The sequence below is a fragment of the Pezoporus flaviventris genome, unplaced genomic scaffold, assembly GCF_033815535.1.
Source record: "Pezoporus flaviventris isolate CSIRO_AGI_PZ_B2104156 unplaced genomic scaffold, CSIRO_AGI_Pfla_v1 ptg000036l, whole genome shotgun sequence".
NCBI lineage: Eukaryota > Metazoa > Chordata > Aves > Psittaciformes > Psittacidae > Pezoporus > Pezoporus flaviventris.
Window position 1 is genome coordinate 14,923,565 of NW_026892584.1, and position 27,079 is coordinate 14,950,643.

Sequence of the window (27,079 nt, forward strand, 5' to 3'; positions counted from 1 at the left end):
CCTATTATATGTTATGAAAGAAAGCTCAGTTTTATTTCCAGATATCTAGATAAGAATTTATGAACACAGCTATTAACTCATGGGTAGATCTGTAACCTCTGTTGACAGTAACCACATTAACTGCACTTAAAGTAAACTGCAGAGCACCAGACCAGAGACGATGCACCACTTATTACACCCTATTTTTATTTCAAGTGCAAGTGGTACTTGGCTAGTGGGTTGACCTTGGCGGCTGGACAGCAGAGGTGCAAATCTGCTTGCTGCACTGTTTTGCATTTAGCAGTTCGGAAGGCACTGAAGCTGATTCGAGCTGTCTGGCCTGCATGTGTGCAAGATGCCTGTTTGATGAGAGTACACATCTTGTTAAGATAGGCTAAAACTGAAAGCATGCGGGGAAAATGAATTCGAGAGGGTTCCTGGCAGTGTTTCTGTGGCTGAATCAGCAGCTTGCGATGTTTAATGTAAACATATTGCAAAATGTCCTTGACAAACATCATTGCTTTAAGGATTGAACAGGATACCTCAGGTACGATGAAATGCTCAATAGCCTCCGATGTTGCACCGTATTTCTAGACTGACCTAGGTGGCTGGGACAAAACATTGGCGCAAGTAGCCTGCACAGAGCATGTGCTTCATTTGGCATCTGCCACAACCAAGTGGCAGCACAGCCCTCATTCAGACCCGCAGCATCCCCTGTAGCCTTGATCTTTGCCTGCCTTGTCTCCACACCACTTTGCCTGCAGTACCCTGCTCTACTTGAGGCTGGGGCCACAGAGCAGTGGTACGGGTGGTGGGAACCTTCCTGGCCCCAGGGTGTTCCAGTCCTGCCTCAGGCCCATTCAGAAACTGTTAATCATCCTGAACAACTTACTGGTTTTGTGATCTTAAACAGGGCTTGAACTCGGCTTTCTAGAGGTGAAAGCACAATGTCTTACTGTAACTCATTTTACCAACCAATGCTATCCTGAACCTAACAATATTTTAATCACAAAATCCAACCTCAAAACCCACAGCATTTTCAGTTACTGTATTTCATCACCACACAGCTGAAAACAACTTATTTTTTCAACCACCCTTGTTTTTCTAAAGTGAATCACAAACCATGGAACTTAACAGACGGAAAAGATGCAGAGATGAATTCTCTCTCACTAACCCTGGTGTATATAAGGAATAATGTAATTACTGTAAAAAGCATTTCTCTACAGTCACACTTGTACAACAGTTACTGAAGTCAGCTTCCCCTTTGTTAAGCCAGAAAGTCCATTTTAAATAAGTCAAAAAGCACCACTGTCTACAAAATATTGGTGGTGGTGGTGCCTATCAGCTTGTCCTTTTTTTAATTAGCCTATGGACTGGAGCTCTTACCTTTTCAATGGGAGGCAGTTTGATACTGTCACTGATTTTACCATTATGCTTTATATCCTAGTAAATAGTCTGCTGCTCACTTTGTGGCTATTCGTGGCTGTTCCCCCTTGAGTCACACCAGGGAATAATTACCAATAAGGTAACTCTGGCTCTCAGCGGGTTTGCCCACCAGAAAACTGTTAACCATCAAGAGTGCTCTGTACAGCACCCATGAAGGGTGATCAGCTCTTCTGGGAAGTCTGGTCTATATTAGTCATTCAGGTTGATTGGAGAGAAAACCGGGACATTTGAATTTAAACTCCCATAGAAAGGTTACAGGATGGCCATGGGAGAAAGCCTGATCTTCAGGCTGTCATTCCCAAGCTGTAGCCACCTTTCTTCCCATGGTGTTTACAGTCAGGAGAATCAACGGGCATTTCACAACCTGACAAGGTGTTTACAGTTCCCAGTCTCTGCCTGCAGATGCGCTGGGATAATGGCTCCTGGTATGTGTTTGATACTTGCGCTGATGAAGAGACTGGAAGGAAACCCTCAGGCCTAGGGGGCCTGGTCTCAATGACCAAGTCTCACTGACACCAAAACCAATCTGAATTATTCCAGATTTAAAGTCATCTATCCAACAGCAGAAGTGTGGCCCTCAGGACCAGCCAGTGCTCAGGTAAACACGAGCATAAGCGCTGATGTGTCAGATCTGTATAAAAACTTGGTCAGGGAAGTGCTGGAAAACATCCCAGGTGATCAGCAGCACCCAAGGTGAGGCTAGGTATGGGCTGGTCCTTGCATTAGGCATTTCCCAAGGCTGGTACCAGAGCTCCTGGTGGCAGTGCCTGGGGCTACCCTGGTGGGGCCAATGCAGAGCTTTCCCACCACCCTCTATGGGGTCCCTGGAGGGCAGGACAGATCCAGCACAGGGCAAGTGGTGCAATCAGGCTCTCAATTGGAGCTGATTACCCTCCATCATGTCTGGGAGGGAGAGACAGCTTTGTGTCTCGATCAACTTCATGCATCTTCCTATATGGGGGGTTGCAAAATTAGAGTTCATAAAACCTCCCCCAGCCCCTTTCCTGAAAGCTACACCCACATTTTTCTCATGGATGACTCACTGTTAAAACCAAATGTTTCTCCAGCTAGAGTTTTTCTGTGCTATGTATTAGAAACAGCTGAACAACTGCCCTAATATCAGGCTTCTCAGGTGACAGTGAGAGCATGCCTGAGTATGCTGGTGTACATGAACTCGCCATGTACGGTTTGTCTATTTTTGAGTTTCTCTTTTGCCCTTTCCACTCCTTTTCTTTTCAGTTTCTTGTATTTGATTTTATATTTTATTTGACACTCTCCCTCTGTCTTCTGCATGTGTAAAACGTAGATAAAAAACCATTTGCATTCATCTTTCAAAATGATGTTATGAAGAGTAATATGGAATGACCTCAGCCATTCCTTCATGGATAAACAGAAGACGATGATGGAGTTCTTTCATATGACACAAGAAAAAAGGAGTTAAACCAGATCAGTTTAAATTAAGCAAAGGAAAACATTAGATGAAATAACAGGAAAAGCATCCTCAGCCTGTCAGATTGAGGAATAATTCATTTCTCAAGGGCAGTGGCCGAACAGGGAAGTTTGCACATGATTTTTTTGGGAGCGATAATGTTGCTCTGTCCCCAGAGTGAGGTGTGTCTTCATCACTTTGATGTGTGCAACTCTAAAATCAGCAACACGGGAAGCCACGGGGGCAGAGATGTCAGAAATGGCAAGAGGTTTCCTGAGGTGATACAAGGCCACTTGTGAGGTTGTTGTGAAGGAAAATTCCAGTGACTGTGTGCAATATTTGGAAGAAACAAGCAAGAGGGTTGAGGTTAAGACACGTTCACATGTGAAGGTTGCTCACCTTTGGGTTGGCCCGCACTGGAGGGCCCTCTGTAGATCTGAGACATTAGTCCCCTTTTCAAAACTTACACTTTGGGGTTAAAATAAAGGACACAGAAGTGGGAAACAGTGCATGTATTTAGGCAAGTGTCCTGCAAGGAAAGCCAGATAGGTTGGGGAAGTGGTAAAGGTAAGGAGATCTGCTCTGGGGAGCTAACCCACAGCGTAGCAGCCGTTTAGCCAGAAGGAACATGGCACTGGCCTTGCGACACGATGCTAAGGTATCTCACATCTCCCTTCAACCCCTGCCATTCCCTGGCACTTGGGGAGACAAGGCTTGATCGGTGCAGGGTGTACTGGCCACTGCATCCCAGCCCCGACTGCCCAGCCACCACTGCCCTGCTCTTGTGTATGCAGCAGGGTGGGAAAACAGACTTAACCAGCTTGCTGCAGCTGGGAGCGCTCCGGCTGCGGGCTGTGCAGGGCAGGAGCAGCCCTTCTCCAACTCCTGCTCAGCCGCCAGCAGCCACTGAGGGCGATTAACAACTCAACAGGCTGAACAGGTAGGGCGAGCATGGTGGCAGAGCAAGTTCCCCTCACGCTCCACCACCCACAGCACCCAGGCTGAAGTCTCTACTTGAATGAAAGTGTAAATGTAAGGTGTGGTAAATGCATTATGCATGAAAAGTTTAATGTGTTCAAGGGTATAGCCTCAACTAGTAGCTAACAGCAATGAATGAGCCTTCAGGCGAGCCCAAGCCAGCTTCCACTCATGTCAATAGAAGTATGGTCTTTCGGCTTCAGTGGGAACAGGATGAGGTCCTTCATGGCCAGCCAAGGAGAGATTACTCTAATGATGTAATGGTGCTTGTAACTGCCTGTTCAGCCTTAATTCAGCTCTTTTGTGAGCATGCATCATGGAACAGTCTGTAATTACGTGATCACATACTAGTTGCTCTGTAAGGCGCCTGCCTCATTCGAAGTGCAACGTGGGAGTAAGGGCAGAAGGGCTCTCTCCAGCCCCCAGTCATTGTCCTGCATCCTGGGCTCCACTCTGCAACAGGTTTCCTGTGGGGTCTTGGGCAAGAAAGTGCTGCAACATGTCCACGGCAGGGACTGAGTTAAGGTTTCATCAGCAACATAAGCCTGGCTTTTTCTAAATATAGGAGCTTGGTTTTGCAATCTTACTGAGCTCTGAGAGTATCTTTATGTAACAGGCAGTCAACAGCAATGGTGGCTTTAGGTTTAAACTGCCTATACAGCCTATCTGGATCCTCACTGCAGGAGGTATGAAAATCCCTTGGCTTGCCTGCTGAGGCATGGTGGCACACCTATCTGCTGGCAGCAGTAGACCGGATTGCTGTTGGCAGCAGTATCAGTTGAAACAAAAGGGTTTATCTCCTTGATCTGACACCACAGGCTTGCTCTGCTTCTGGCCATCTTTCCAGTCTCACCTTCTGTTTCATTTTATGTACTCCAGAAGCTGTGCCGGTCTGGCTTCCAGCATCCCCTAAACTGGGAGCTGAAAGGCTGGCTGAAGTTGCATTGCCTACTGACAAACGGGAGACTTGAGTGGAAAAGAGTATGGGAGGAAATTCTGAAGCAGTGAAAAATGGAAGGTACAAGAACAGAGTGAGCTTATAAGTAAAAGGACATGTGTGACCTTGGTAGTGAGTGGCAGGAAGCACAGGGGGAGATGCAAGGGAGTAATGCAGCTGCAAAGGATCTAGGAGGTCAGAAGGAAACAAAACATCCAGAGCAGAAAGAAAAGCTTAGGGCATGAGCATAACAAGCAGGAAAAACAGATGAAAGAAAATAAAACAGAGAAAACAAAACAAAACAAAAAATTAGCACAATTAGGGGGCAAAGGCAAGAAAGACTGTACAACATAACACCCACAAGAAAGGCTTCAAATGCATTCCTCCTGCTCCATCTCCTGGGATCTATATCCTGCTTATCTCTGGATCCCAGAAAGTCACCTCTGCTAGGTCTTGCCATTGCCCTAGGGAGACTGACCAGGAAGGGACAAGGTGTGATGAACGCATGGTGCTGCAGCCTGGGCTCCATGGCTTCTCTGGCACCTCTTCTAACCCCAGCAGCTCTTAATCCAGTGCATTTGCCCCAGTGTTTGTGTCACTTAGGTACATCAGGCATTGCAACTCAGTCCTTGCTGACTGGGATCTCTTAGTAGGACAGTAAACACACACACTGAGGGGCAGGTATCCTGGCTTGGTGCTGAGAGCTCCCAAAAGACAAATATTTTGATATATAAAATGAGCAAACATGTAGCAAAACCTTAGTTTGGTCTCCTGCAGGGGTGGCTAGGCTAGGAAATGTGTCTAAAGAGCATCTTCCTCAGCAGTGAATCTTCTTTGGGTCCGAGTGTTTTCTCATGCAGGGATGGAGTAATCCCACTGACGTCACTGTGCTGACGCCAGTGCAGAACTGGTGTGTGTGACTGGTGAAATAGGTCAAAGCTGCGCACTTGGAGGTGCAGCTGCTGAGCTCACTGAGAAGAAGGAGCTTTTGCAGCTACTTCCTCCCTTGAGCCCTGCAGAACTCCCCAGCGTGCAGAGGGTGGGCTGTGCTCTGCTCCAGACATGCTCGAGGCCAGGGCTGGGCAGGTTTCCTTTAGCACCTCTCTCTGTCCTGTCCCAGCAAGCAGTTTCCACGGGTCTTTGACACAAAAATGCTGGTTTGTTGATGTTCCACGTTTCCTGTGGGTAAAAGCAAGACAAAGCAGTGTTCCTGGTGTTGTCAGGCCTGCATCAAAATAGTTCGTTGAATGGAATACAGCAGCTGAGGACTTAGTGTGGCAATAGATATGACCACTGACCAGCAGCTTGATTTCGCACCTTATTTTTTATACTGAAGTGCAAAAGATCATTATTACGATTCCAATCCCATGCGGGCACTTGATTTTTTACAAAAGCTTTCCATCAAAGAGCTGAAGTGCTGTTCCCAGAGCCATACTAATGCCCGAAGCTGGGTCTGCTCTGCCACTATGCAGAGGGTAATTCTGCACAGTCATCATGCTGTTGGTGTCCAGCATATTGCTTTGGGATTCCTGGAGTCATCCAAGCTGCAAATAAACAACTCATGTCTTTCCTACAGATGGATCCCTTTTCTTCACACAGAGCAGTGCCGGCCCCATCACACCTAATCCCTTCTTGGAAGAAATACTGAAAGAGAAAAAACATAAACCCCAACGCAACCCATGAAATGAGGAAGAAAGAAAAGTGACGCCCAAGGAGCTTGGCGGAGCCTCGTATCCCCCGTGTGAGGAATCAGGCAGCTCACTTCCAGCATCCCAGGTGATGTAATGTTAGTTTAACGGCCGTACACACCTCTGTGTGCTGATGAGCTGAACAGGCAGGGGCAAGTAGCCGCACAGGCAGCTCTGGAAGCCTCTAGCAAAAAATGTGCCTCAGTGTGTGTGTGAAGCGATCGCCACACGCTCTCCATGCCCCTTTGATGCTGAAAAGGAATGCTCTGCTTTCTGAAGCAAAGGCACTCCGGTTTGCCTGTGGGCTATGCGGAAATGGGAGAAGATGGAAGCAAGAAGCAGCTTGTTCTGCCGGGAGAAAAAGCAGTCTGAAGTTTGTAGCTGTTATACTGCACCATATAGCTTTTAAACGAGGTGGCCTGAGCACTTGCAATGTTAAACCCGAGCTTTCCCTCTGCAGGGTTGTTCGTTGCCCTGGTGTGCTGGCCCATAACAGTTAGATATTTTGCCTCCATCTGTTGTAGCAGATTGATGAGAGGTTTTGGGGCTCTTGTCTGAAATCCCACTTGTGAGGTAATGTGTTTCTCTCCAGCACCCTCTCCAAGGCATGACCACAGAGGCTGTTCCTGTTTGTGTGCGTGTGACGGATGCAGCACCTACTTCTACTGCGTGTGAGGTGTAGGGGTTTTTTGTTCCTTCTTTCTTCAGCACTTTCTGGGTAATGTTTTCCGTATTTGGTCTCAACCCACAGTCTTCTCAGAAAACGCAACAGAGTCACCCCAGCTATATTTCCGTGGGTGTGTGTGTGTTTATACACACATGTATGAGTTAAAAATATCCTGCCTTAATTCAGGTTCTATTAGAATATTCCATTACCTGGGTATTAGTTTAGTTAAGCCAAGCAGCAGTTTAAAATGGGTCTTAATCATCTATGCATATGCCATCTGGAAAGAGCTTTTGTCCAGCTCTGGCTGGTGGGTCCTGGTGGTTTGGGGGGGACCAACCTAAAGCATTCCCTCCGGAGGCATGGTGAGATGGCTGCTGCTGCTGCCTGCAGGTGGAGGAGATGCTGGCCTTCAGTGAGGGGCCCTGAGACAGAGAGGACACTGACAACCGATTACTGCTCCAGGAGACAAATTTACACATAAAAGCGGAACGTGAGAGATAACCAAGAGATAAGCCTGCCCATTTTCCAGGTGCTGGAAAGCCTGACTGCCTTCTTTATACAAACACAGGTTTAAATACTACTCACCTCGGGGGTGTGGATGAGTTTATCTTGGTTGGGAATCTGTGGAAATGACTTTTAACCCTAGCATTGCAACACGTTGCCCAATGCATCTGTACAAATATGATGCATATTTATAGTGTAATGGTCCCTAGGGTTCATTAAATACCATAACAAGGCCTTTTGGAAAGCAGCCTGCTCCTCCAAGCTATATTAAGAAAGGCTAAACTGTTAACAGCAAAATATTTTAAAGTTGGTTTTTTTATTTATTTATTTTTAACTAACCTTGAATTATTCAGCATGTTCTCTAGGGGATTATTGTTTCATGTCCCTTCTCAGCATTTAAAATCTGAAGAGTCCCATGAAACAGTCTTTGCAGGCAGCAGCCAGTTAACCCTTCTGTGTTCCCACTGGGGACCTGCAGCTCTGGAGCACTTCCTCCCTTCCCAGGCACCAGAACGTTGCAGGCAGTAGCAGATTTCAAGCACAGGTCTTTACAGCACTGAAAAACAATCACATACAAACACGTATGGCAAGGTCCTGCAAAATTTAAGAGGGTGAAATCAACGGCAGGCCACACAAATTTAACTGAAGTCCATAGAGATTAACTCTGGAAAGCAGCACGCCTGAACGAAGAATAAAATACACAAGTTTCATGAAGCTACAAGACACTCTATATGGCCTATGGTATGTTAGCAAGGTTAGGGTTGAATCAGTATGCAGTAAAAACAAAGATAGAAATCACTTCTGGTGCTCAAGAAAGAAGAGATTGTGCAGTTAATTTGCATGGCTTGTCTGTGTTGGTGCTGCAGGGCTAAGAGAAATAAAAAGTAATAAAATCTGACTTTGTCTCTAATACCAGCAGATCCAAAGCTAAATATGCCAAGGCACGGTTCTGTTTTGTAAGATAGTACCGTTTTTTTCATGGCTTTACTTGGGGAAAAACATCTTTCAGACTGAGGCACAGGATTTCACAGTTCCCTTCTCGTGGCATTTGTTTCAGGAAAGTTTTCAGTGACTACAGTACATCTCTCGCCAACAGCAGAGGTGAAGAAGAGCTATTTAGTCATCTAACCCTTCCTGGGCTAGTAACATGCTGTACCCTGCATTGCATCTTGTTGTGCTCAACACAGGACGCGGCACCTCCCAGGGGAGTGGCAGGGACCATCAACCCGCTCACCTGCTCCATCCTCCTGCAACAATCCCACCACCATGGCCTTGCCACCTGCTTCAGCCACCGCGCATCAGGAGGGTGGAAACCCATGTGGTGCCTCCATCCCCTTGGGCCATGGCAGGCATTGGCAAAGGCTGGGGATCCTGAGCGGTAGGATGGTGTTTCTTGTGTTTGATTGGAAAATGAAGCTTCTGGGTTCCGGTTTGTCTCCCCCCGCGGAGGTTTTGCTGCTCTGGGAAGGTGCTCTCTGCAGGAGGGTATACAGGATTTGCTGAGTGAAATGGGGAACACACCAGCACTGGAGACCAACTCAGCAGCCACGCCACAGTGGGGCATCCCCTGTGGCCAGGCTTCCTCTTTTTTGTCTGCCTGGGACATAAGCAGGACCCCATCCCAGCTGACTTACTGGAGCACATGCGAGGAGATGCGTGTTTGGTTTGGATAGGCCACCAAGCTGCAGATTGTTAAAAACTCACCTAGTCTGGGTAAGGCTTTATGGATTAGTGAAATGGGCTGGAGAATTACCAGAAGCTGCTGCCTGTCATCTTATCTGGTGCTTCCTGCTGGGGACAGAAACACCGGCCACCCTGCCCTGCTTGCAGGAATTTCAGCAGTTTCACTTCCATGCCCAGCCCAGGGCAAAACACCCATAAGCAGCAACCCAAAAAGTAACGGTTAAAAAACAGTGAGGAAAGAGACACACGCTGCAAGTATTTCATAATTCAGAAAAGATTTACCAGCAGAGGCTACGGCTGACTAAAAACAGACAGGCTCTGACCAGGGTTTGGTGTGAAGGGAGCCTGTGGCCTGATGTTCAGGGGTACGGTCAGTAAAGGTGGGCTGCAGGAGGTTGCCAAGGATTGAAGGGGACAGGCCTGCCCATGTCTCATTGCAAACCCCTGAAGGGTCCAGCCTTTCTCCCTGCATGGGAGCCCTGCCTCTGCATGTGCACATCCCTTTCTGGATGCAGCATCTGGACCTGATGCATGGGTCCCAGCCATCTGAGAGCACTGCACACGAGGCTGGGTCAGCCGCGGTTTGACTTCAGTCCGACTTGTGTTTTTCTGCATCAGGCTTTGACTGCTGTCAGCCTTTCCCCATCCATACAAACTCCATACGTACACAAAGTCTTATTAGGAAAGGATCGGTCTGAATGTTGACGTGTTTTGGGGGAGGGAGACTTTCTTTTAGCTGAACTCCTTCATCCACCTCTAGTGCCTCTTCTACCCCAAAGAAAGGGCTGTTCTCTTTCACTTCTTTCATTGCAGTTAATTAGTAAGTCCAAACCAGCCTGTCCTCTGGAGCTGGTAGTTCCCTTAATCTCTGTGTTGCTAGGGCATGCCGATATGCTCCACTGGTACCAGTTCCAGCGTGATGTGGGGGATTGCGGAAAAAAAGGGGAAAGGGCTGATCAAACAGAGCCTGAGTTAAAGGGAAAAAAAAGTTAAAAAAAAAAAAAAAAAGGAAGAAAAGAAGCTCTTTTTGATGAGGCTGAGAAGTTCACAATGGAGGAAAGCACAGGGTGAACAATAAGGCTCCTTTAGGAGCTCATTAAATTGAGGCAAGCTGAGAAGAGTTGTCTTATTTCACCCCCTTTTTCCTGCCACCCCCGTGATGGAGAACTCTTTTATCAAAGTAGCGGTGGCAGCTTCGCTTCCTTGCAAAATGTTAGGTAGCAACAAACGTACAACTGTTTTCCTGAGAGTTTGTGTAAAACAGCCCTTTAAATATTTGTAAAGCAAGCTGGAGCCTCAGCCAAGGCTGCTGTTTAGAAATGAAGGCTGCAGGTGAGAGAGGTCCCATAGCCCATTACTGTGTCCTCTCAGCTCATCTAGCCTCCTGAGGAGTAGCAAGATAAAAGTTAAGTAAGACTCATGCACCTCGGAGACAATAGAGGTCAAATCTGAATGCAAACATGGAATGTTTGCCTTGGAAACAGTGTTGCTTACTTTGTTTGATCTGCACCAGCTTTTACAAAACCAGAGCAAGCGTATGATTCAGAGGGATTCGCGCATTGAAACAAAGTGCTGCCGAGCAAAACCTCACACAGTTCTGTCCTTGGGATCTCTGGCAAGTGCCTTTCCTTTGACTGTGGCCAGTGTTTGCTGCCTCAGGAGAGCAAGGAGTCCTGCCACAGCATGTCTCTGTGAGCACAGATATCTTGAAGAGCTAGAGAACACGAGAGGCTGCAGGCTGATAGGGAAGCCTGTCAGAAGGTCTGCGTTCAGCAGAAGAAACCAGCGTAGGGTTTAATTCCTCATTGGCAAGAAGGACAGTGGCAGAGTGCAGAAACTGACAGTGCATTCTCTCCTTCAATCTGAGAATTATCCAGATTGCTTGTCAGAGCTGTATTTTGAGGGTCCGTATGAATGATGTACCACAGAGCAGAAATAAGAGCCTGCCCCACGCATACTCTTACTCATGAGAGCCATGAGATGAGCACTCACCTCAATATGAAGCTTTTCTTCTTGCGGGGGCAGAAAGGGGTGGACAGCTGTGCTCCTGCTGGCCAGCACAGCTCTGGGCTGGGGAGGGGGCAGTGGTGGCAAACAGCAGTTTTCCCTGCAAAACTCTGACAGCCTCAGCTAGAACACAGATTCTTGCTGGTTTCACTTGATAGTTTCTTCCACAGCCCCTAAAGGAGACCGTTTGTTTTTGGGAAGCCACCTCATAGCTCTTATTAAACAGCAATCCATTATTGTAAATAATTATGTTAACCTTCCTTGCCTGGAGGTCTTTCTCCCCACCTTAATACCTCCCTCTGGCCAAAATTCCCCTCTTGCTGTGCAGGTGAGGCACATGGACTGCTCAATTCTACTGCAAGGGATGAAGTTAGCTATTTCCAAAGATAAGGTCAGCCTTTAAATGTGCAAATATGTTTTTGTTAATCTCTCCCCCTACTTCTAGTCATATCCCCTCCCCTCCAGCTATAGGAGCTTATAGGGACCCTTGCTGCATGGAGAGTGATGGATTTTCCACATGGCAGCTCAGCCTGAGTGCAGCTTTACTGTTCTAATCTCTTTCAGGTATCAGCCCACCCTTCTGCAGGCTGTTGCAAGACAATGCTTTTCTTGTGGAGGGATTCCCTCTGAAGAGGAATCAGGTGTTTGGCATCTAGCACATCCTCCACTCTCATTTCTCCTTCCTCCAATCTTTCTATCACAGCTTTTGCCAGCAGGACTGTAGCCAAAGGTATGATGAGATAAGGTGGGGTGGGGGGATGCCACTGTTGCCCCTTACTTTGCCTGGCTGAGCCATGCTAGCAAACACGCTGGTTTTGCTAATATAACCTGAATCAGTAAATGCATTCCTCACATAAATATAGCTTTAGATAGTGGGATGTACTCTTAGGGAAAAACTTCGGATTATCCATTACCCTACACCACAATCTGGTTTAATGTCATTTTCTACCCATTTTGCACCTGGTGTTAAACAGTGGTAAAGTGCAAGACAGTCAAGGAACTTGTCTGTAGTTTGATGCCCCCTCCATCTCTTTCCCAGCTTAACAAGACACACCTCTCCCTTTTTCCAAGCATAGTGTTTTTCTTTCTTCTTTCTTGCCAAGTATTCTCCAATGATTCCTTATCAAAGCTGGAAATGTCTCTGTCATGCTCTCTTACTTTTTAAATGTGATACATTTCATGCCTCTGTGCTATCAGGCTCCTTACACATGGGTCACACATGATTTATGCATATTAACATGGGGAAGGAGTAAGACAAGACAAAACAAGATCCAGAGGCTGAAAGCACACCAAATTCAGACCAGAAGTCACATGAAGAGTGGCTGATCAGGAGGTACTGTGCCATTGGTGCAATTTGCCCAGGCTGAGAGAAAGTATTTTTTCTACCATGGAAAATTGCCGTGTTAAGGTTGGATAACAACTCTGTTAGAGGAGTCCAAGACAGCCATTATGGTTTGCTCCTTCTAGTGTTAACCTCTAACAATCCATAAATACTGTGTAAGTTCCTATATATCACAGTTTAATCAGCGGCATATTCTGTTACTTGATTTACAATTTAGGTCATTGCTTTGGTTTAACAGCAGTTAGCAGTAGTGAACATGTCCCAGCCTAGGGTCTAGGAGGGGCCTGAGGTCTCACGCTTAACTAAAGCCCATGCAAGGCTGTCTTCTCCTGTCTGACAACTGGCTGACACTGCAAAACGCACAGGAACCCTAAAAACAAAAGCAGCAGAATGGGAAGGAAGGCGACTCACAGCTAGGCAAGGGGCCAGCTTTCTCTGCCTTTTCCTTTGTGCCTGTGCTTCTGGAAGTCCCTGCTTGTATGGCCTTACTATCAACTGATGTTTTAGCTGTTCATTTATGGTGAACCATAATTAAAGGGAACTGAAGCACTATCTGAAATTCACTTCCTCTTGGGCAACAGAAAGACTGCCTGAACTCCTTCCCCTTTTGGCTGCCTATGCTGCTCTTTTGAAAGAGCACCATTATAGCAGTGTAACAGTGCTGTATTTACAGCATTGCTGCTTCAGCTTCCTCAAGCAGCGAGCTCGAGTTACTGATGAGAAGGGTATGTGACGACAGAAGGTAAGCTGGAGTTTCTGTGCAGGGAGGAGTTTAGGAGGGTTACGTGACTAGTGAATTTTGAGTTTTTCATATGTACACAAACACAAACATGTTCCCCACTTCCTCAGCCCGGTCTGTTCTGCCCTCATGATCAGCTGAGAGGGAAGCCAGCAAAAAAAGTACCCAAATGGGAAAAGGTGTATTTCTGATGAGCAGTTGAGATGAACTTGAGATGAATGTAAACATTTCTAGCATTTGGGACTATGTAAAGTTCAGGTCTGGGTCAGAACACCTTGTGATTTGCACCCATCTCTTACAATAAGGACACAAGGTTAAACCAAAACTGACCAGCAGACACTGAATGATCCCAGGCGGAGCCTTAAAGTTGGTATGAGGTGGAAACAAAGGTCAGGCTTCTGACCCTTAGTAGACCAAGGTAAACCGCCACTTACTTGGTAATTAAAGGCATATCATTCCGAACCTTCGGCTAGGGAGAAGTTTTAATCATGTAGAAAGCACCTTGGAGAGAACAGCAACAAGCATTGGCTATCCAAAACCCAGAATCTTCATGGCAGATGTAAATCAACTTGGAGAAATCATCAGCTCTTCTTTGGTCTCAGCCTCAGGGAAAAAAAAGCATGCAGAAGCTGGGCTAGATAAGTGAGGACAAAATCACAAAGGTCAAGCAGCAAAATGGAATCCAATTAGAAAGAGACTTTAAAGTAAGAAGTAGTTTTCCTATCACTACTTTAGCAGCAAGAGGGAGACCCAGGTAACTCCAGTGAGGAAGAAAGGCTATTGACAGTTCATGGCTAGAGTCCCAGTGTGTTTCATACCTTTTGTGCATGTTATTGCTTCAGACAAATAATGCAATCAATGTCGGGGGGGGGGAGATCACAAAACTATAACAAAGACTAGATCAGAAGATCCTTCACATAGTGTTTAAGTCAGTTGGGCCAGATGAATGTAACCGTAGGGTAATTGCTCCAGCCAGTTATTTAACCACAAAAGCTCTAGGCATCACCTCACCTGGCTTCTGGGATGTTACAGAGCCCAGAGATCATACTTGGAAGTCTGGAAAAGTGCAGACGTAGTTCCTGATTTTAAAAGGGAAAAAAAGGAGGAGCCAGGGATTACAGATTGTTCAGCTTAACTTCAATTCCTGGAAAAATACTGGAACAAACAATCAAACTTCGGTAAGCACCTAAAACAAAACAAAGACATGAATAATGGCCAGCAGAGATTTGTCAAAAACAAATTGTGGAAAACGGGTCAAATTTCCTTTCATGACAGAATGAAAACAACTCCTTGATAAGGGAGAAGCGATAGTAGTGCTGTATTTTGATGGTGGTGAGGCTTTCGTCACATTGCAACACGATACTCCTCAGCAAATTAACTGAGGGAACCTGTAGTAGATGGAGCGGGTCTAGGCTGATGCAATACTGATTGGAGAACCACACAGAGAATACTTATTAGTTATGCTAAAAAAGGGAAAGATGGATCAAGAAAAGTTGCTTGGGAGTCTACACTGCTTGGATCAGTCTGATTTGGAGAAGGCTGAGGTTCTGAATGACTTCTTTGCTTCGGTCTTCACTGGCAAAGGCTCTGACTGCACCACCCAAGTCTTGGAAGGCAGATGCAGGGACTGTGAGAATGAAGACCTTGCGCCCACTGTAGGAGAGGATCTGGTTCGAGACCATCTTAAAAATCTGAACGTGCACAAGTCCATGGGACCTGATGAAATCCACCTGTGGGTCCTGAAGGAGCTGGAGAATGAAGTTGCGAAGCCACTGTCCATCATATTTGAGATATCATGGCAGTCAGATGAAGTTCCCAATGACTGGAAAAAGGGAAATATAACCCCCATTTTCAAGAAGGGGAAAATGGATGACCAGGGGAATTACAGACCAGTCAGTCTCACCTCTGTGCCTGGCAAAATCTTGGAGCAGATTCTCCTGGAAGGCATGCTAAGGCACATGAAAATCAACAAGGTGCTTGGTGACAGCCAGCATGGCTTCACTAAGGGGAAATCCTGCCTGACCAATTTGGTGGCCTTCTATGATGGGGCCTCAGAACTGATGGACAGGGGTAGAGCAGTTGATGTCATCTACCTGGACTTGTGCAAAGCGTTGGACACTGTCCCACACGACATCCTTGTCTCTAAATTGAAGAGACATCAATTTGATGGATGGACCACTCGGTGGATAAAGAACTGGCTGGATGGCCACACGCAAAGAGTTGTGGTCAATGGCTCAATGTGCAGCTGGAGACCAGTAACGAGTGGCGTCCCTCAGGGATCGGTGTTAGGACTGGTCTTGTTCAACATCTTTGTTGGTGACATGGACAGTGGGATTGAGTGCGCCCTCAGCAAGTTTGCCGATGACACCAAGCTGTGTGGTTCGGTTGATATGCTGGAAGGAAGGAATGCCATCCAGAGGGACCTCGACACACTTGTGAGGTGGGTTGATGCCAACCTCATGAAGTTTAACCATGCCAAGTGCAAGGTCCTACACCTGGGTCGGAGCAATCCCAGGCACAGCTACAGGTTGGGCAGAGAAGAGATTCAGAGCAGCCCTGCGGAGAAGGACTTGGGGGTGCTGGTCGATGAGAAAATGAACATGAGCCGGCTTCAATGTGCGCTTGCAGCCCAGAAACCAACCGTATCCTGGGCTGCACTAAAAGGAGCATGACCAGCAGGTCGAAGGAGGTGATCCTGCCCCTCTACTCTGCTCTCGTGAGACCTCACTTGGAGTATTGTGTGCAGTTCTGGTGTCCTCAACATAAAAAGGACATGGAACTGTTGGAACAAGTCCAGAGGAGGGCCACGAGGATGATCAGGGGACTGGAGCACCTCCCGTATGAAGACAGGCTGAGGAAGTTGGGACTGTTCAGCCTGGAGAAGAGAAGGCTGCGTGGAGACCTCATAGCAGCCTTCCAGTATCTGAAGGGGGCCTACAGGGTTGCTGGGGATGGACTCTTCATTAGGGACTGTAGTGATAGGACAAGGGGTAATGGGTTAAAACTTAAACAGGGGAAGTTTAGGTTGGATATAAGGAGGAAATTCTTTCCTGTTAGGGTGGTGAGGCACTGGAATAGGTTGCCCAGGGAGGTTGTGAATGCTCCATCCCTGGCAGTGTTCAAGGCCAGGTTGGACAAGGCCTTGGATGATATGATTTAGCGTAGGGTGTCCCTGCCCATGGCAGGGGGCCTGGAACTAGATGATCTTAAGGTCCTTTCCAACTCTAACGATTCTATGATTCTATGATTTAAGGGGGTTATGACCAGCTTGTATAATGGAATAGAGAATATCATGATATGATCTTAAGGTCCCTTCCAACCCAAACCATTCTATGATTCTATATCTGAAAATAGACTGATGCCATGAAAACCACTCCTTCCTTACTTATTTAACGGACTATGTCCACAGAGAATGAGGGAGATAGGGTTACCCCTGTCAAATATGTGAAAGGTGGCCAGGAAAAAAAGGGTATAATTGTTCTCCATATCCATGATGGAGAGGACAAGTAATAAGCTTAAATTACAAAAAAGGAGGCTGAGGTTGGGTGTTAGAAAGCAGGAAGCAGTAAGGCTAATGACACACAGAAGTATCTGAGGAGGGTGTGGAATCACCATCCTATGTTTAGGAAGAGGTTAGACAAACATTTGCCAAGAGTAATGTAAGTATAACGATGCTGCCTTGGGACATGAGTCCAGACGAAGGGATCTTCTGAGACCCTTTTCAGCCATAAAAATCCCTGATTCTCTCCTGGCTGCTGGAGGAACCAAGACCAATGTGGTGGAGCATTGCAAGTGCTCCATTTTTGTGGTTTATAATGCTCTCATTTGCAAGGGAAAGCCAAGAGCACTCCTGCAGGAGCTGTGTGCGCTGCTTTCTGGTTCCAAGGAAAAAGGTTGCAGTGGCAGATAAAGTCACCAAAGACTGGGACATCCTAGGATTATGAGATTATAGTCCTGCGTGTGTTATCTTGCATTTAAATGTCTCTAGTCCTTATGTGATGATGATATGTGACACTAACCTTGAAAGCATTGATCAGGGTAAGACAGCCTGTGATACTGAAACTCTGTCACTGTGACTATTACAAGGATTGCCTGCTGATTGCAGCCTCCTACAGAGCCAAGCAGAGCTGGATGTCCTCCTCTATATAATTCAAGACTTCTTGCTTCCATTTTGGTGGGAAGCAGAGGCCAGCTCAGCCCGCAGCCCTGGCACCAGTGACAGGCTGGCACTAGCAGTGCTAAAGCTGCCACAGTTGCTCACACGCTAGGGAATAGAAATGTGAGCAGTTGTTTTTTATTTGGAGTCCCCATGAGCCATTAGGGACAGAGCTTGCTAAAGAGCATTTGCTGCAAGCACTTCCAAAAATGTGTGTTTCTCTAGGAATTCAGTGGAAGATAAGTGGAAAAGAATACAGGCAGGAAGGACAGAAATACTCTTTCTCTTAAATTCTTAAGTTTCTAAAGGCAGCTTTTACAAACATCAGTATATAAATAGAAAAGAAAAAAGACATTTTAAAGAGGTGGCTAACCCTATGTGCCTTGGAAAAAAAAAAGCCATAGCAGAGAGCAAACACTGAAGTCCTTTAACTCTGTGTCACAATTTATAGCAGGCTTCCAATTGTGAAATCTCTCAGCAATGTGGGACAGAGGAAAATAAACAGACAACGGGATGGGAAATGCAGACAAGATGAAATGACACCGTGTTGTAATCCTCATGGGAAATCTCTATATAGTTTACCAAAATACTGTGCTGGTCAGCAGTTAGGGGGCCAGAAGAGCTATATAAACCGAGCCACTAGAGGTCTGTAACCATTCCATGCAGTTTCCATAGTGAGCATCAGCTCTGGGAGGGGACTGTTTCTGTCCACCATCTTCTAAACGATCCCTTTAATATTCTGTCCAGAGCTGTTTGCGTAAGAAATATACACAAATGGAAGTTTTCCAGTGCCTGCTCCTGTTCCTATGGCAGTACATCAAAGGCAATAACAATACAGAGTTAATTAATTTAGGAGAAGGAATTCCCACTCGCAGTGGTCTTAACCCAGCAGTAGAGGGAAGGGGCCAATCGTAAGAGCAAAGGTGCCCAAAGTGGCATGGATTTGTGGGTTGTTGGGCTTTTTTTCCACTGCTAAGTTGTTCAGAAGGGGAGTTAAACAGTAAAAGTCACCTAAGCTTCAGAAAGCATAGGGGTTTATCTATAACCAACAATTCATAAGTGTGCATGAACCATCCAGCTGCAAGAAACCTGAGCAAAAACTAGGCATACAGTCTTGTGAAAAGAAACCTCTGACAGAATCGTATTTCCCATCCAGGTCAAGGTTGGAGAACACCCGTTTCAGCCCTTCTCTGAGTGTCCACCCTTACAAAGACCAGCAATGTCCTCAAAGGCAGCAAAACCTGCCAAAGGGAAAGCTGGGGAGGATCTTGCCTCCACCTGCAGCCTTCCAACTTTCTGTAAATCACAGGAGCAGAGGGGACAAAGTGATTGGGAAGAACCGAGAATTACTGACTTACACATAGCGGAGCGCAGGCAAAAATCCTTGGACAGAGCTAACAACAAGAAAAAGAGGCAAGCCCTTTTGGGCGCCAGCAAGGGGCTGGCCACCAGGGCTTTCTAGAATGCCTTAGACCAGAAAGAAAGAAAAGAGAGGAAGCTGTTGATTTTGCTTGCGCTAGAAATCACCATGATAGTAAGTCTGGAATGGGAGATCTTAGAGATGCCAACAGAGAGTGAAAAAGTGTACTACTTGCCCATCAAAAAATGTATCATCCTTGAGTGGGAATAGTAAAGGAGAAAAGATGACACCTGAAGCAAAATATGATGGAATTCTGCTGGATCAGAAATTAAATGAACTGATTTCTTCAGACAATGTCTTAAAAAATACGTTTTTTTCCTCATACAAATGTTTTAAAATAACGTTTCACTCATATCAATGGCAAAGCTCCTGCTGCTGCCTCCTTAAACAACTGCAGAATATTAAAGGTGAAGTTAGCTTAAGCATCTGCTATGCTATTTTCCGGTATGCCCTTAGTTTCTGTTTCATATGCAGCTTCCCTAGCCTGGTCTGCATTTCTTTCACGTGGGGGAAATGGCCCACATGATCCTTTGTATAATTCCTGCAGGCATGCTCCAAACAGACAGCCCTGAGACAATAGAGCTCTGCTGAAGCTGATCTTAACATGTTGACCCCTGTGGCCAGTACGTAGTTTAACGTAAAGTGCCAGATACTTCCAGGATTGAATCTGCCTACCTGAAACTGCAGTGAAGACATTTTTGCCTTGGGCAAAACAGGGACCTGGGGCACATGCCCTGCTAGGGCAAGGTGTTGATTTGTTTACTGCTCTGTAAAACAGGCATTAATTAGAAAATCAGATGAAAAAAGGACTCACTGGGATCTGAAGGCCTTGGCTGCTGCATCTGAGTCATATTCACAGAAATCCACTGCACAAATTGATTCAGAAATTGCTTCCTACCTGCAGCCTCTCTCATCTTTGAACTCCAGGTGACACCATCCCAACGGCACAGAACTTTAAGGCTCTGACACATGAGAAGGGATCTTTACATTATAACATCTTAGAGCCAACCTTGTGGGTTTTAGCTGGAATCATGCATGCTCTTCCCAGCACCGCACACGGTAAACATTCTTACCTACACAGAGACCTCTGTGTGTCCATTCATTCAGGCACACCATCTGTGCCCACACTGGGGCTCACACCAGCCCACGTGTGTGTGCATGTGGTTTCTCATCATATATGTTTTCACTGAAAGAGGAAGGTGAGGAAGAATAGGCCTTTTCATTTCTAGGAAGGCCCTGAACCATCACGTTGCATATAGATCTGGAAAACGGAAGTGCTGCCAGTTGGAGGGCAGTTTAGGGGCTCTGAGAAGGATGGCCTCCTCATCCTGGCATAATTTAATTTCTCTGTTTACTGGATATTGCCCCATTAAATCACTTGCAGCATGGCCAAAGATAGGCTATATAAGGCCTAATTGCACTCCCTTATGGAACTCAGTAGGAAAACCCTTGACACCTTCAGACTTGTGTTTTGGGGTTTGTCATGTATTGTATGCGCTTGTTTCCTTGGGAGTTACGTTTTCTCATGGTCTCTTGCAAGAGTTCAGTCCCTCTGCTAAGACATTACAAGGGCTTTCTGATACCCTGCCAGGTCAGACCCCACAACTGGTCAGTGTGGTCTTCCATAAAGCATTCCCTTGGGCTGCAGGGGTTGGCAGAAGACTTGCCAAAGGCCCAGCTCACACTAGAGCCAGCCTGTCACGCAAAGCCAGCATGTGAGAGGACAGCACAAAAGCCATGATCAGGCAGAACCCGTGCTCTGTAACAGAAGGAATGGGGTAAATCTCAGCCTCAAGGTGCTTCCACGAGGAGGTGAGGCGATGCCTGCTGGGGACACTGCTTTTGAGCTAAGAGATCTTTAAATCTGTTACTTAAAAAGCTTAATTTTTAGTATCCTGTAGTCGGCATGTTCTTTTGGCACAGCTGCCCCCCATCATTGCACTTCTGACGTTATCTGAGTTTGCCATTACAGTTCTAGGGAGAGTCTTTGGGCTATTTGCTTCATAGCTAAAGCCTAGAGCCAAAATACTTACCGTAACCTGAGCTTTAAAGGTTCTGCATGTTATTAAGAAAGCAAGCTGCAGCCTGCCCTCTTCCCTTCTTTCTTCAGGGTGGCTAAAGTACTGAAAACACAACACACACACGCTGCCTTATAGCTGGCTTCACAAAAACATATCCACAGTAGTGCAATTCCTACGTTAGTAACACACTTGAAAGAATGCGTGAAGCCTAGGAAAATATGCAAAGACTCATGCTAGCTCTGCGTTTAATGATACTTGGATACAAGGCTGGCACACCACGCAAGCAGTGTGCAACTTCTAGCTTTCCAAGCCAGCCTTTAAGAAGAGTGAAGAGCATTTGCCTCCTGTGTGCCATTTGTCTTGTCAGGAACGTGCTAAAACAATTCACTCATATACTCACAGTGAGGGCTGGAGTTGGCCCAGTCCCCATGTGAGTGAGATTAAGGCATTCTGCTTTTTGTGGTCCCTGAGAAGGTGGAACTGTCTGCTATGGATGGCTGGGATTTTTCTCAGGGGCATCATTGGGAAGGGCAGGCTGGTATCTACACTGTGAGCTTCCATACCTTAAAACATCAGGAATTCTTTCATTTTACCTTAAATTTGAGTTTTCTGGGGAGGAAAAGGATCCTGATAGGATTTTGGTTTTAGTGCATAAGTACAGTGTTCCAAGAAGTATTTTTACCTGTAAGATAGTTGGCACTCTCGAGTAGATCCTCAACTTAGATTATCTTTTAATGAAAACAGTGCTTTTCCTCTACCCTTACCATCCTCCTTTGCAACCCCAGAAAAGTTCAGGGTGGTACATTCCTGATGGCTGCTATAAAACAGTCATCCAGCAATGGCCAACTTCTTACCTCAGCTGCATTAATGAACACCTTTAAACCACCAGTGCAGTGCAGTAGGTGCTTGTGTGAGCAATATTCAGCCACGTGTTTGTGCTCCAGATACTGGGTTGATTGTGAAGCAGGAGAGTTTCCAAAGCTGGGATAGCATTCCTGTTACCACTTTCCCATGCCAGCTGTCTCAAGGAGCTGTTACAAGAGGTGGTAATCAGGTGCTTGAGGAGAGTTTTTGCTCCCTGTTTCCCCTCCCCATGCTCCACGCATTTCTCCAAGTGAGGAAAACATTATTACTCGGTGCTTCCTTAAACTCCCCTTTCCTTGACCAATCCTCCAGCAGCTTGCTAGGCTGATTCCCAGGTCCCAGTGCGCCGGGGTTATGGCTAAGTGTACAAAATAAAGGCAGAGAAATGAGTGGCTATATTGCAAAAGTGCATTCTGTTGACTGGACATTTTGTTTCGCAAGGCTGATGAGACAATCTGAATCATACTGTTCCTCCCACACAGAAATCCCCTTTTGCTATAGTTATGCCTTGCATACCTAATAGCTTAGTAATCAGCATAAAGCAACTTCTCTGCAAAGCTGGGGAAAACCGTATGTCCCAAGTGGCAGAAAGTGGCCAAATGCTACCTTTTCAGCTCTGGCCCTATACTGACATCTCAGATACTGACACTGGCTAATCATTATGAGAAAAGCCAACGGAAGATTATTGGATGCAGAAAGTGCAGTTACCTCCCCCTTGGACAGCCAAGAATAACTGGAACATCCTGATAATATTTTGGTTACTCCACAGGCTTTCACAAGAACCTTGCTGGGAGGGTGGCAGGGACAGAGCAAAAGCAGAAGAGGCTGTGGGAACATTCAAACCCACCTGCTGCTCCTCACGGGCTGGTTTGATCAGAAGGGCTGGAGATGGAACCACTTCCATCTCCACTGTGGCTCATGCATGATATTCCCATCTATCTTAGAAGGGGAGTGAGGGCTTTCTCAAGCAGCCCAGGCACTGGCAGGCTCAGTGTCCTCATGCCCCGCAGTGCGTTCAAGGCATACAAAGCAAGCACAGTTTTGCTTACCACCTGATGGAGCCTTTCCAGTGTCCACCCACCACAGTCACACGTGAAACCCAGCCAGGGGTCACCACTTTGCAAACGGGTGGATGGGAGTGGGACAGCAGGAGCTGAGGAGGAAGAGGTGGTATCTGATGGACAGGTGGCCAGGGGTTGCCAGCCAGTTTATCCGGCAACTCCTAGCATGCGTTGCAGTATGCAGCAGAAGTTTTGCATGTTGACCAGCAATGCAATACGGGACAAAGAAGAAAATTATGGCAGCATGTGGGAGAGATTCAGGCTGTGAGGAGGTGAGAAGAGCCATCTCAGGAACTTATGTGTGCAAGTTACTACAGTGGGAACCTACCACACTTTCTCCTGAGTGTCTGGGAATATAGGGGCTGTGAGTCCTGTGGTTGAAGCTTACAGGTTTAAGTCACTGAATTCAGTGCATTTTCATAGGGTGAGTGTAGTCCAGCAACTTCCAGGATAGTTTAACAGTGCTCAAAACACTCCTGCAGAACAGGAGTATTTCCAACAGCTCCTTGAAGGCAGGTAAAGAAGGGAAGCTGGTGTGACCGTGCTGGGGCTGTGTGGGGACTGGTGGGAAGGGTGGCTGTGGGGGACACCAGATAGGTCTGTTTGGACTCTACAAATCTGCCTTGCCTTGCCCTGTTACTGGCTCTGCTGCACCATCACCACATCAGCCCACTCCCTCTGAGCTCCCAGCCAGGCCAGGCACCCATGAGCCCCACTGCCTTCCCATCCTTGTCCCACCACGAGAACACACATCCAGCACCCACCTCCCTGGTGCCCACCATTCCCAGCAGCAGCCACATCCTTTATTTTGGAGCCCTGCACTAATCCCCCCTGCCCTCACACCCCTCAGTTTACAGAATCACACCAGCTTTCAGCTTGCCATAGAGGAGTGGCCAGCGGGTGACCCTGCCTTAGTGTAAATATTTTGCTTTCACTGTAAGGAAACATGACATACATTTGGGGTGGAAGTTATCCAGAGGCTGCAGCCTTGGAGACAAAACACTGGGAAGCTATGGTGGTCTCAAGGTACCAGTGCTGTCAAACATGTTGGACTTACCTCCCACTGTGCTCCAGCGGGTCTTCAAACCGGTTTGCCTCTCAGTGACAGAGGAAGTGCAGCTGGGGATCAGTGCCCCAGCAGTGTGGAGCAAGGGTGCCCATACTTCCCAGGCACAGTGTGGCTCGCCTGCCCTGGCACCCTCCTCATGGATGACTGAGCACTAGCACAACAGCAGGTCTTAGTGGAGAGAGATGAGCACAGGCACTTTCCAAACTCCCATGTGATTCTGGAGCAAAGGTGCATCAGAAAAAAAATCACTGCATGGTTATGTTTGTTTCTAAAGCCACATGTCTGTATTAGCAGCTATGGGCAAGGTGGTTGCTGCTGAGCTCCTGCTAACCGGCCTCACCTTGCACCAGGGCCAGGCCAGTTCAAAGCCTGGACGGGTTTTAAAAGCTGGCCTCCAGCTGAGGGGCGTTTGCTGTTGATGACACTTGGAATCACCTGCCTCAGTCTGCTTGTCTGTAGTGTGTGCTTAAAAAGGAATAGCGATATGATGCTTAAGGCATGCTATGCAAAGTAGATAGCATTGCATTTTACATCTGATAAATCTTAATTAATGGTATTTCAAAGTACAAAAGGTGCTGGGATTTCATGCATTTGCTGGAGAGAAATAGAATCTCCCAGATTTAACCATTATTTCGCTGAATTATGGATTTGACTTGGCACGACTGGTTACCCTCGAGTGGTGTCTGCTCATTTGGCATTCCTCCCTCATGCATCGAGGTGCTGCAGCAGAGACCAGCAGCCTCCCCAGGACTCAAAGAGCCAGATGATCCAGAATAGGCAAGCTGCACCAAGTAGAAGGTTTGCTTTTGGTAACTATCCAGAAATTAAAGCACTAACTGGTTGAGGTTTTAGGCCATGCCTAGGCTCCGTCCTGATAAACTGCTGTGAGCTTAATTATCAACCTTTGTTTCTCCAGACAGTCAAATTTGTTATGGAGAAGATGCATGTGTGTTGGATTCACTTGTGAAAGGCTCGTCAGTAGATAATTTAAAATCAAATTACAGTGACACAGTCTGCCATTAAGCCAAAACCAGAAGGTTTTCTTTCACAGGACAATGCTCCTCACGCACTGAAATAAAAGCTGAGCCGACTGTGCAGTGATGCTCAGCCAGTCCACAGAACTGGAAGGAGACAAACTGACTTTTTAGGAAGATCCCCAGTGAATGTTAAACAAGCCCTGACGTTCTTAATGCCGCTGCCCGGAATCGGCGCTTCGCTCCCTGGTACGTGCAGAGACATTTAAACAGCTCTTGCGGGGAGGGTAATTAACCCGTTACTCGGAGCATGCTGCCAGTGCGCAGTCAAAAGCAGCAGAAAACACAAGCAATGAAGTAAAAATTCACAGAATTGGAAATTTCCATTAGATAAAGATGTCTTTGTTTAAAAATAGAAACATACACATGCATATACACTTACATACGTATACACACATGTGTACATGCACTCCTTCTGTGAGCAGAGGAGGAAACAGTAAGCTGTTGCAATCAAAGCATGTGTCACACAATCCTAAACGGGACGTTCTGTTCACAGAGGAACATAATGTAGGAAAAGGGATTAGGTAGGAGACTTCAGAAAACCCCGATGCACTGAGCACACCGTGGTGTTCCGGTGCCTGCAATCCCTCCCTGCTAGTACCAGTGTCTACATCTGATTCAGAGAAGGGAGGAATGGCTTTTGATGAGAGCTGTCCTGCCGCATCCATCCAAGGTCCTCACACAACCTTGCGGGCTGCCCACACAGAGCATTAGTTCCCCACCTTTTGCTTTGTTCAAACTTGCGTAACCACATTTTGCTAAATAGAGCACCCCTCACTTCCTACACCCTATAGACCTATTTTTACTGTTGACCTCCCAGCCTTCCGCAGTTGTTTCAGGATATTTTGTTCTCTCAGCTAGCAGGCCTATGGGCTAGTCACTGTAACTAGCTGATACTCAGAGCTGCACTGTCATGCTGAGCAGTGAGGCTGTGGAAGGCATATCTGTGGGCAGTCATGGGGGCCCCACACCTCAGTATGGGGCAGGCTGCTCTGAGGTGTATATACTCAGACTTCTAACTGGAAGCCTTGCTGAAGCCCTTGCTTCAGGACTCAAGCTGGGCTCCTAATTCTTTGAAATCACTACCAGCAGCAGGTTGGCCACCGCTCTGCCCTGCGAGGCACCTCCATACTTGTCTGAAGCACTTGGCACAGGAAAGTTATGGAGAGAGATTCTGTCCATGGCAGCCTTTGGCTGAGAGATGGCCAGTGCGGGGCCAGCAAGGTCTGTGAGCTCACTGCCGCTGGGGATATGAAGTGCTGGGAAAGGGCAAAGGAGCTCCCAGCCATTACAGACAGGCTCAGCTCCCTGCCCTGAGGATGACAGACCTGTCTCCCACCACGGACTCTCTGTTTAACAACAGATTAACTGAATTCTTTCGAGCTTTTCTTGTGCTGAAAGGACATTGCCCAAAGCAGCTGAAAGGGCAGCCCACGCATCCAATACTAGCAGCTCTTTTTGATCTGCTTTTCCTTTGACATTGTCTGGGGTGCCCTCCTCCCTGCAATGTAAATTCACTCCTTTTTAATGCAGTTGATTTGGACTTGGGAGGAGGCTAAAGTGCCAGCCACCTAAAAGGCCAACCTGAAGAGCTGCCATCTAAAAGACCAGCTGGTGGAGGGGTGATTTTAACTGACAAAAGGAGGTGTTGAGAACAGTTCGATTATTTGGGGATGGTGTTAGTGTTGGCACAAACAAAGAGCTCTGGACACAGCAGAAACAGCTAATTCAGCCGAGTACCAAAACTGGTGCCAGCCCTAGATAAACTTTGCCGCTCTTCTTGCAGATTTCATCCAGACTTGTCCCAGTCAGCACCAGGAACTGCTGCCGGGTGCACCTCAGAAGTAAAAACACTCCCGGAGAGACCTGTGATGTGTTTGCTTCGAAGAAGGATGTATCTCACACCCTAAGTCCAGCTTTGCTGTGCCAGTTCCAAAAATTGGCTTGGTGTTTACACTGTCCTAAATGAGAGCTGGGGCAGCAGTTGGAAACCTCTCCCTTGTTTAGAAGTGTTCATGTCTGGGGTTTGGGCTCTGAAAACTACAGATGGGGTGT

The 27,079-nt window shown here is 46.8% G+C and overlaps 1 protein-coding gene and 1 long non-coding RNA gene across 2 annotated transcripts in view; both read right to left on the reverse strand.

Annotated features, from left to right (window-relative positions):
• Window positions 1–7,963: 7,963 nt before the first annotated feature.
• Window positions 7,964–27,079, reverse strand: part of RAD51B (RAD51 paralog B) — a 457,006-nt gene continuing 437,890 nt past the window's right edge. Inside the window, exon 11 of the mRNA XM_061463287.1 lies at window positions 7,964–8,184. Coding sequence (XP_061319271.1) covers window positions 8,177–8,184 — 8 coding nt within the window. The 3' untranslated portion in view covers window positions 7,964–8,176. The remainder of the gene's footprint in view (window positions 8,185–27,079) is intronic.
• Window positions 10,073–11,793, reverse strand: LOC133274287 (uncharacterized). Its single transcript, XR_009745096.1, has 3 exons — window positions 11,604–11,793; window positions 11,304–11,491; window positions 10,073–11,202 (listed from the first exon to the last, which is right to left on the reverse strand). It is a non-coding gene; the product is annotated as an uncharacterized LOC133274287 (long non-coding RNA).